Here is a 10,727-nt window from a genome sequence, read left to right on the forward strand (position 1 = left end):
GGAGGGAGCAGGTGAGGGGATGTGTTGGGAGGGACCGGGGATGTGTTGGGGGGGAGCAGGTGAGGGGATGTGTTGGCCGGGAGCGGGGATGGGTCGGGAGGGGGGGGGGGGGGGGACGGGTGGGGCATGTGGTCACTCGCTGGTTACAAGGGGTCAGGTCTTGGAGCTCAGGGAGAGAGGGGAACTGGGATTTGGGGGCTCTAAGCCAGCACTGTGGGCCCATCTCTGCAAACCACATGGGCTGTGAGATATGAGGACAGGACACCTTGAGGCAAAACTGAGAAGTGCTGCAGCTCTTAGAAAATTTCTCTCTTGGCCATTATAGATGTGCCTAGGAGCTGCTTCCATGGTGTGGGAAGCCTGGGATAAAAGAGGTTTGGGGCTACCTAAAAGTCAGGCTTTAAGGAACTTATGCAAAGAGGGAAGCTGCCCGCAGGGGCCAATCCTTACTCCCCAGGGCAGGGAGTGGCAGCAGGAACCAGGAAGTGTCTCCCTTGCTGAGTTGGAGCCATGTCCAGTGTCTTAGCTACCAGGCTGGAAGGCTGGCTGCGGAAAAGGAATAGATGAAGAACACCATCCCACCTCCCAGGCCCTTTTATTTGGCCTAATGACCTCTAAGAAAGGGGACAGGCCTGAGGGAACATCAAGAATCAGGTAAGGCCCGGCGGCGGGACGGGTCGTTCCAGTGCCACTCACATAGTTGGGTGCGATGTCCTGGATGGTGTGCTCCACACCGTCGTCCACGACCACCACGGTCACCCCTTGGCCGGTTACATTGCGCTCCCATACACCCGTCACGTTGATGTCCCTGCCGGGGCTCCGCCGGTTATTCTGCAGGAGAGACAGGGTCAGGAACTATTCTCTGAGCCCTGGGAATCCAGTGACACGCAGCATAGCCCATAGAGAGACAAGTTACAGCGAGCAGCCCCTGTGCACTCTTGGCCACCGTCAAGGAGCCAGAGAGAGGTTGTAGACCAATAACGGTAGGTGGGGACAGAGCTAAGGAGGGACACGTGAGAGCTTTGCTACAGCCTAGGTCTCCAGGAAAGCCTGGCATCACTCACGGGCAATAAGGGTGAGATGGTGGCTAGGGTCAAGGGTTGGATAATATAATTTGTAGGCCATATGATATACCTTATATTAACACCGTATAATATAATGTTACTAGTTAACTCTTGTAAAGTGTTTCCCATGTGGGCACAAGTACATTAGTTCACTTAACCATAACCATAACCATTACAATCTCCATTTGACAGAAAGGGAAACTGAGGCACGGAGAGGTTAAACAGTGCACCCAAAGGTACACGCTAGTCAGTGGCAGGCGGCCCAGGCAGCCTGCTCCCAGGACCCACGCCCAGCCAATGCAGTCTGCCAGCTCTCTGGATATGAGCACAGGGAAGGTGGAGCCCGAGGACGAAGCCCACTGTGGAAGCCCACAGAAATGTCTCCTCAGGCAAAGGATGGGGGCCACTGAAGAGTAACACAGACAAGAGCCCACTAAAGCACTGGGTACCCCCCGCCTAGCCATCTGAAGCCAGAAGCTGCAGGGCTGGACTCACCAGGTGCCACTGCTGCGGGTACTTGGGGTCATTGAAGTGGACGCTGCGCTTGGTCCGCTTGAGCAGCCTCTGCTCTGAGTGCCAGCGCACAGCTTCGTGCCTGGCCAACACGGCCTCCACCTGCTGCCGGACGGCCTCCACCTGCGGGGCCTGCCGGTGCCCTGCCGGCTGGACCAAGAGGTAGTGCCCCTGGAGCTCCCCGATGCGTCCTGCATTCACCAGCCCTGCCGCCTGGGCCAGGGCATCTGCCCGCTGCTCCAGCGACTGTTCTTCCCTTTCGCCTTCTGGGCTGTCCACACGCACGGCCCAGCTCAGCCCCTCCGGACCCTGGGCCCCAGGCCCACCTGCCCCCACCAGGCCCATCACCCAGGGAAGCAGCAGGAAGAGCCCGGCTAGCTCCAGGCAGAGGCAAGTGGGCCTGGGGCCCAGGGGGGCATCTGAGTGTGGCACTTTCTGCCTCCCCTTGGGCATCAGAGCAGTAGGCTGCAGACAAAGAGAAAGGACATCAGAGGTAAGAGCGCGATAACATGGCACACCTGGAAATCCCTAAGCCGTGCCTTTTAAATCATTAAACATGTGATCCTCTCCTGTTATTCACAGTTATCTCTGACCAACAGGGATAAGCCCCCAGGGGCAGTGTGGGCCAGCACGAACCCTGGTGGATCCCTCAGTGGCACGATTATCACTAGATAATCAAGCAGGATGTCTAGTTGCTCACAGGCACTGTGCTTCTCTTTCCCACTGTTGCCATGAAAAGGGCTCAAAAGTCATAGGACTCCTGCAAATTCCTGGCAGGGTCATGACCGTTCTTTAGAAGAGACCCTCCTCCCTTCTTTAGAGGGGACAGAAATCTTTCCCCAGCTGACGTCTTGGTCCCGTTGTCCTGAGGGCTAACTCCCCGCAGTGGGGCCCCGTTCCCACCTGGACCCTGAGTGAGGCTGAGCTCCTGGTCTGGCTAACCACCTCACGCTCATTTTGTGCAAACGGAGAAAAGGCATCCCTTTCGCTGTGAGCAGTGGTGACTCCAGGCACAGACTGCAGACCTGTAGGCCCCAAGAAAACAAGAAATGGTGTCCTCCCAAACCCAGTGGAGCAAGCAGAGGCTGGCCATGAACTCTAGGATCCGTGACCAAAGAAACTGCAAATGATTAAGTATCATTTCCAGGAATCCCAAATAGGTCACAGACTAGAAGCGAACTGGTACAGTAAGGCCAGATCAGTACATAACCCAGAAAGCATACTTCTCGACCTAAACATCAGGCCATCCTCTTTTCTTTTTTTCCTAGATGCCTAGAAGAGGGCTTGAACTCTTAGCAAAAACCCCTCTTGAAAAAGTAGGTGGTACTGCTCCCTAGAAGTCCGGGTGGTAGCTAACTTCCTGATTTCTGTACCTGTGAAGGATGCCAGGGGGAGTAAGAGTAGGCGGAAGGCAGGTGAAATGGGGAAAACCCGAGCATGCAAACAAAACTGAACAGGCGTAAGAGGCAAGTGGACACCCTGGGGAGAAGGGGTGATTGGAAAGCAGCACTAAAGGGCTACTCTTAGTCACTAGCTCAGCAAGTTGGGTGAGAAGTGAGGGCTCAAGCTCTAAACCTGGGACTGCCACCCATGGTTTGACAGAAGGGCCAAATTAGAACTGGTGGGCAACTGTGGGGACAGAGACAGGTGAATGGGTGACAGAACATGTGTGTCCCTATTGGTGGCTGGGCTTCAGAAGCATCTGCTCTCTACGGGGGTGGGGTGTAGGGGGGTCACCTTGAGGTAGGGCTTAGTACCCACACACATATGCAAATGGATTAGTCTCAAAACATTACATAAACATGGGTATTTTACCGAAGTCTCTTTGGAAAGAGAGAAGGGGACTTCCGCCACCTAACATTTCCCTCCCCAAATCTACATATCTCCTTCTCTCTTTTCCTCTGAGGTTCCCAGACAAATTCCTCCCTGCGCTCCAGCAGCGTCAACTGTCCCAAGATATTCAGGTGTCCTTCCCAGTGTGCATACAAAAATCTTGTTAGATAGCCTGATAGTGACCCAACTAGGCAGGCTCCTTCAATCTCAGTAGAGCCCATAGATTTCCGGAAGAGAGGAGAAACCTGACCACTACATCCTCCAGTCCCTCTGGCAGAGCAGTACCTTAACCCCACCCCAGCCCTCACCCTAGGCTTCTGGGTAAGGAAACTTAAATGCCCTCTGAAAGTGGATCTCAAACTTCACCCAACTGCTAGGCGTGTCTTTACAGCTCTGATGTGCCAAGAGAGAAGAGGAATGATACGGGCTCCCAAGAGACTGTCCTCCTCGCAACCTCTACACCTGTTCCTAGAAACCAGGCCGCGTACCGGGGTCAGTTTCATTGATTTCCCCCTCCCTGGCCTCGACTGCCCCGTGCAATGTGCCCCTCTTCTCGGAGGACCCACACTATCCTGGATCCAAGACTCCGTGGCCCCGTCTCCCTGGGCTCCCCCACGCCAGGACTGAAGGCGCCTTCTGTGCGGCTCCCTCGTCCTCAGACACCGGCTGCCCCCCAGTTCTAGGCCACCCGGACTTCCAATGCCCCGCCCCCACCGAGCTCTCAACTCACCCGCCTGGCCGCAGCTACTGCCGCCGCCTCCTTACGGAAACTCACTGCTTCCCGGGAGCCCGAGAAGCCAGTGACAGTAGCATCACTTCCGCCCAGCGGCGCAGCCAATCAGCGACGGGTCCCCCGGCCGGCCCGACCAGCCGGGAGCAACTGGCTCTAGGGGTCCGGCTCCTTCGGGCATCCTCCACTGAGAGAGCAGCGTGTGTGGGTGCTCCTCGCGTGGGCCTACCGCCCCGAGTTCTCGGGGCATCTTCAAGAGGGACCTTCTCTATAGGGACGGTCCTCTCCTTCATGGTGTCCTCTGGAAAGGGCATCTCTGTTGCGACCTTTAAAAACACCTCGTTCCTGTTCTTCCTCTGATCGTCATGACCCCGACTCTCCCTGTACTCTTCCTAGAGGGGGTCCTCCCTCCACCAAGTCTCCTTCCTTCTCGCGGTCGTATCTTCCTTAGTCCCCGCGCCCCGGGAGAGTCCACTAGTAACTTAGGGGCTTCCTCAGCGTCCGCGACCCCTTGACGGTGCCGGCTCCTGCCGCCAGAGGGCGCCGTCGGGGGCGGCGCAGTGCCACCGCGGCCTCTCCTCTGCCGGCCGAGCCTCGCCCCCGCCGCTCGTACCGCCGGAAGTGGGAGGTGTCGCGCGCGGGCCGGCGCTCGACCCCTCCCCCCAGGCTCGGCCGCCCCCTCCCCCCGCTCCGCCCGCTCAGGTGAGTCCCGTCCCTCCCCCCTTCCCTCCCGGGCGCGGCGCGGGAGGTGTGTGTGGGGCGGGCGCGCGGGCGGGGGCTGCGGCTCGAGGGGCTGGGGTGGGGGCGGGGGGCGTGGAGGGAGCTGCGGGGATGGGGGGCTGGGGTCCCGGCCTAGAAGTGGGAAGGGGTGGCAGCCGGGCGGGGGGTGAGGGCAAGGTGCGGAGGGGCTCTGGCCGGAGGAAGCTGTAGGCTGGGCCAGCCCCCTGTGGAGGGCGGCCGGGACCACCGGCGTCGCTTCCCCCCATTGTCCCCTTCGCGACCGTCCCCCGATCTCCCCCCGAGGACCCGTCGCTCCCAGCGTCGCTGTCTGGTCGCCGCCGGGTTGCGGTGAGGGGCTTCCCTTGGCTCCTTCGACTTAAGGCCCCCTGCCGCCGCCTCCTGCCAGATGTCCCTGTCCCTCTCCCCTTTGGGCTCTCAGCCACGGAGTCGCCCGTAGGACCCGTGCCCTGTGGTTTCGTTTCCCGGGCGCCAAGGACCCCCGGCCCGGGCTCTGATGGGGCAGGATGTTTGCACCTGTTCGAGCAGTAATGGCGATCTGGGGCCTATTTTCTCCCGGGAGCCTCGTATAATTTGCTGAGGGAAACTGAGGCACAGGGGGTCTCCGGCCTGGGACTGAAGTGTGGACACAGCCCAGCCTCCATGCCTGCCCTATGCGCTCTTGGAGGGTCAGGGATGTACCTGGGATGCTATTAAAATAAAAACAAGAATTTAAACTAACCCTGTGTTACACCACCAACCACCCGCCCGCCCCCCGCCCCAATATTCATTTTTATTCTTCCTTTTCACCATAGAAGGCGTGAGTTTGTCCTGCAACATCTCTTACTTGGATTACCGTGTTTTTCAGCTTCTCATTTTCATGCTGGAGTAACCAAGATTCTCATACTCTGGCACCTCTAGTAACTCTAAAGAGTCTGTACTTTCCTCAGTCAGTGGTTGTCAGACTTTTCCCATCTGTGGGGAACCCAGAGTAAAAGTGAAAGATACTCGGATTGCCCAATAAAATATTTCTTTTTCTCTCTCACACAAACATCTCCAAATTAATGGAGAATGCTTTTAATGTAACAGCCATAAAATGATTTTAAAACATAAGCTATTATTGATATTAGGCCCCAAATCACATCCTTTGTAAATGATACTAGGCAAGGTAGGTAGGCCTGTGGATCATTTGGAAGATTCTCATGGTCTGTGAGACTGCATTTCTCCTAAAGTGAAAAAGCTTTGCGCGCGCGCACACACACACACACACACACACACACACACACACACACACACACACACACACACACACACACACACGGTGACGTGTGAGGATTGATATCCCTTGGGACCTATTGCATGTAATGGCTCTTTTAGTATCCTACTAGAGAATACCCTTAAGTGTTTTCTTCTGGAGCCCAACTTTTTCTTTGTGTTTCTTTCCTGATATGACTCTGTTGTATGGACATTCTGAGAGGGTGAGATATATTTGTTTTGAAATTTTGGAACTTGTAGCCTGTACTTTGTTTCTGAATGTGCAGAGCATGATGGCAGCATCTGAGGTCGCTGGCGTGGTGGCCACTGCTCCCAGTCCTCCAGAATCCTCGTCTAGTGTATGTGCTTCCAAACCAGACGAAGTTCTTCCAGACGGTCTAAGGTAACGTGTGGACTCTCAGCTGGGAAGATTTCATTTGGGTAAAGGGCTTTGGAGATGGGCTTCTTACGGAAGTGTAGTTCGTCTTTCCCCTTTTTGGTTCTAGTGACATTGCATTAGATGAAGCTTTTTAAAGGTAGGGACTATCTGATCTATATTTGTATATCTGGTACCCAACACAGTATCTGACACTCAGCAGGCATGCTAATTATTTGTTGAATAAACAGATTAAAATACAGGGGGTCAAACTCATTTGAAAATGCAAATATTTCCCACCTTCTCTTACATGGACTATCTGTTTATTTAACTGTATGTTTATGTTACATCTGTGTGTGTGTGTGTGTGTGTGTGTATATATATATATATATATATACACACACACACCCATTATATCTAATGTATATAGACACATGTATATGTATCTATGTTTATCTATAGGTAAATAGATAGCATTATTAATATGGCTTACTGCTTCATGTATGTATTTCGCCTTCCAACTAAACTCTTGAGGACAGGAATTATGAATACCCAACCTTGTTTTACAGTGCTTAAAACATTGTTATGTATAATGTTGTACTAGGTTGACTATGTATCCTACCTCAACTCTTTTTTTAATTTAATTTTTATTTATTTATTTATTTATTTATGGCTGTGTTGGGTTTTGTTGCTGCGCGGGGGCTTTCTCTAGTTGCAGCGAGCGGGGGCTACTCTTCGTTGCGGTGCGTGGGCTTCTCGTTGCGGTGGCTTCTCTTGTTGCGGAGCATGGGCTCTAGGCATGCAGGCTTCAGTAGTTGTGGCATACGGGCTCAGTAGTTGTGGCTCGCTGGCTCTAGAGTGCAGGCTCAGTAGTTGTGGTACACGGGCTTAGTTGGTCCGTGGCATGTGGGATCTTCCTGGACCAGGGCTTGAACCTGTGTCCCCTGTGCTGGCAGGTGGATTCTTAAGCACTATGCCACCAGGGAAGTCCCGTACCTCAACTCTTTTGTAGAGTACCTAGGACTTAATACAATAGATAACACTGTGCTAGCAGCTTTATATGTGTTAACACATTTAATTCTCTCAACAATCTCAGCAGGTAGGTGCTAATGCTATTATTCCCATTTGTAGGTGAGAGAACTTGAGACACAGAGAGGTTAGTAACTTGCCTAAGGTTACCAAGCTATGTTGGAGTCAGGGTTTGAACCCAGGCTCGTCTGACTCCAGCGTATTTAATAAATGTAACAAATCTGTTACATTTGTATTTATTATTTGTTACTTGTTATTAAGTGGGTAATGGGGAGAAATGTTAAGTAAACCTAACCATAAACTTGGATCTTCATTTTATAAATAAAATCAGACACATACTACTAGTAATAATAATAAAAGCTAAGGTTTATTGAGTGTTTACTGTGTGCCAGAACTAAATACACCAGATGCTTTATCTCATGTAATCCTCACAATAATCTTATTAGGTAGGTAATATTATTTCTGTTTTACAAATGAAGTTAAGTAACCTGCCCAGAGTTAAACAGCTAGTAAATAGCAGAGTCAGGATTCACACCCAGGTACTGTATCTGCCCAAATTTATAATTAAGTGTCCCCCCCCCGCACTTAACCCCAGTAAGGAATCAGCTTAGAGTATTTATAAAGATTTTTCATGTCACAAGGTGCTCTCTCTGTTTTATTTTGAACAGTAGGTACTATTGAGGAAAGGAAGGCACAATGACCTGAAGCCTCAGTCAGTACTAGTTTGGAGTCCTTAAGGGCATAGTTGACATAAGCAGTTTTTTTTTTTTTTTTTTTTTAATCACAAAGGAATTTAACACACATTATTCCTGGTAAAAGACTTACAGTCGTGAATGTTGGATGTCATTGTAAATAGGTTTTGAAGATCTCTTAAAAGCAGTATGGTAAGTGGTTGTAGCAAACAATAGAACAACGATTTCAGCGTATACATGTGTGTATATTTGTTATCTGGGGTAAAAGTTCTGCTGACAGCTTCAATTTTGGATTCAAAATCATCTGTACTTCAGGCAACTTGAAGTGAAGATGCTATGCTCTGGAAAGCTGTTGGTGGTTCTGGTCAAAGATCTGTAAAAGGAATTTGAATGAGAATTATTTTTGTGAAACGGGAGTGGAATTTATATTTCTCAATCAATATTTTATTTATTAAAATATGTGGAACAAAATTAGTACATGTACCTAAATGAAATAGTCTAAATAACAGCAGGCTATTTCACCTGCATCCCCACAAACCTTTGGCTCCTCAGCGTCATTTCTGTGTGACCGTTCGCTGCAGACGGTCTCCTGAACCCAGCTTCTTCACCACCACACCATACCCCCTGCATGTGGGACAGAAATCGCTGGGTGGAAACTAAGTTCCTTTTCATTTGGCTAATTTGGAGGGGTTTATATAGTCTAGTTTTGTTCTTCTAGTGAGTATGTTAAAAGTATTATATATTTAAGCCTCTTTAAGATTGGGTGAAGAGAGAAACCTTTTATCTTATGTTTTTGATAGCCCCAAAGACCCTGCACAGAAGCACAAGAACTCGCCTCTGTCGAGTGTAAGTAACCAAACGATAACCAAGGAGAATAACAGAAATGCCCATTTGGAACACCCAGAGCAGAATCCTGGTTCATCAGCAGGTGACACTTCAGCAGCGCACCGGGCGGTTTTAGGAGAAAACTTGATAGCCACGGCCCTTTGTCTCTCTGGCGGTGGGTCTCAGTCTGATTTGAAGGACGTGGCCAGCACAGCGGGAGAGGAGGGGGACACACGCCTCCGGGAGAGCCTCCACCCCGCCACTCGGTCTCTTAAGGCAGGGTGCGATACAAAGCAGCTTGCCTCCGGGAATTGTCCTGAAGAGAAGGCCCCACAAGCCTCCATCCTAAAGGAAGGGAGCAGGGACACAGGCTTGGATTTCCCACCTGTGGTGCCTCCAGCAAATGGGGTTGAAGGAGTCAGAGTGGATCAGGATGATGATCAGGATAGCTCTTCCCTGAAGTTTTCTCAGAACATTGCCGTCCAGGTCAAGTATCAAGTTTCTACTACTAAAACGGAATTTGGGCTTTTAATTTTTTATTTTTTTTTGAGGGCAGGAGATATTTCTTCATAGTTGGTGGAGAGCTACTCTGTCTCGTTTTTTTACTGGCAACTCTCATGCTGTTTTCATACGGTGCTCTGTGATGACTTCATTTCATTCTGGTGTTCAATAAGTAACAGCCCGTGTCTAATCGTGGCGACCAGGAGCTTCATGACCTACATACAGTCACTTCCACTGAGTAATTGATGAGCGTAGGTCATTAGCATTCATATTTTCTATCTTCAACCTTGCAGGAGGAATCCTTGTTAATTCTCTGACCTACATCTTAAGAAGTATGGTGTATCCTGCCTTCTAGTGACTGGTGTGCTTTTTTGTAGCAGGAAGGACGAGCACAGTAAATTGTAGGGGCCAAAATTCTTATCTGAGTCTCGAGCTTGTCTTTCCATCAGTTGTTGGGTCTTGTTCAGCTTATTTTGTGGGGTAAATGCTTCATGCTACATGAATGTCAGTGGACATTTGCCAGAACTACAGTTCTCTTGCTATGAAGCTGATAAGGGGAGAGAGCAAAAAGTTAACTTCTCAGTTCCTTGTGGCAGATTTCTCGGTGAAAGGACGAGAGCAATTCTGCCTTTTAGAATGTCTCTGAACAGTTCTGAATATAATTGTTTCTTTCTTTATAGACTGACTTTAAGACGGCTGATTCAGAGGTAAACACAGATCAAGATATTGAAAAGAATCTGGTAAGTAGTTAAACTGCAGTTGTTCATGTATGAAACCATTAATGCAGAAGATCTAGAGTTACATCATCTCAGTTGGAAAAGGTGCAGGAATCTCCCTTATAAAATCCCTGACAGATGGTCAGCTAACTTCTACTTGATCACCTCCAGAGATGGGAAGCTTACTACTTATGAATCAGCATATTGCATTTTGAAAATAGCTCTTATTGTTAGATCTTATTATGAGGTGAGAACAGAACCACTAAAATTTCTTGTTATAGTTCTCTCTTGAGCTACGTAGAGTAAATCTAAATCCCTTTACTTGTTAGCCCAAAATATATTCAAATTTTTTTTTTTTTTTTTTTTGTTTGATATCGAAATCTTGATTGTTGACTTACAAAACCACTGTTGGGAGTCTGTTTGTTGTCTTAATCTCCCTTACCTATTGCACTCACGTGAATGTCCACTCTTTGTCTC

At 50.1% G+C, this 10,727-nt stretch overlaps 2 protein-coding genes across 4 annotated transcripts in view; one reads left to right on the plus strand and one right to left on the minus strand.

Moving 5' to 3' along the window:
• The window catches only part of PCSK7 (proprotein convertase subtilisin/kexin type 7), a 23,041-nt gene extending 18,824 nt beyond the window's left edge, over positions 1–4,217 (minus strand). The window contains exons 1-4 of the mRNA XM_007446905.1: positions 4,141–4,217; positions 2,481–2,602; positions 1,560–2,042; positions 697–831 (exon numbers count right to left, since the gene is read on the minus strand). Of these exons, the coding sequence (XP_007446967.1) occupies positions 697–831; positions 1,560–2,030 (606 nt within the window). The 5' untranslated portion in view covers positions 2,031–2,042; positions 2,481–2,602; positions 4,141–4,217. The remainder of the gene's footprint in view (positions 1–696; positions 832–1,559; positions 2,043–2,480; positions 2,603–4,140) is intronic.
• Positions 4,218–4,749: 532 nt separating this feature from the next.
• The window catches only part of RNF214 (ring finger protein 214), a 49,638-nt gene continuing 43,660 nt past the window's right edge, over positions 4,750–10,727 (plus strand). The window contains exons 1-4 of one of the 3 annotated variants that reach the window (XM_007446906.1): positions 4,750–4,842; positions 6,399–6,514; positions 9,009–9,519; positions 10,215–10,274. In XM_007446906.1, the coding sequence (XP_007446968.1) occupies positions 6,402–6,514; positions 9,009–9,519; positions 10,215–10,274 (684 nt within the window). In that variant the 5' untranslated portion in view covers positions 4,750–4,842; positions 6,399–6,401. The other 2 variants (XM_007446907.1, XM_007446908.1) reach the window with 2 other exon arrangements.

Source organism: Lipotes vexillifer, unplaced genomic scaffold (genome assembly GCF_000442215.2).
Source record: "Lipotes vexillifer unplaced genomic scaffold, Lipotes_vexillifer_v1.1 scaffold1634, whole genome shotgun sequence".
Lineage (NCBI taxonomy): Eukaryota > Metazoa > Chordata > Mammalia > Artiodactyla > Lipotidae > Lipotes > Lipotes vexillifer.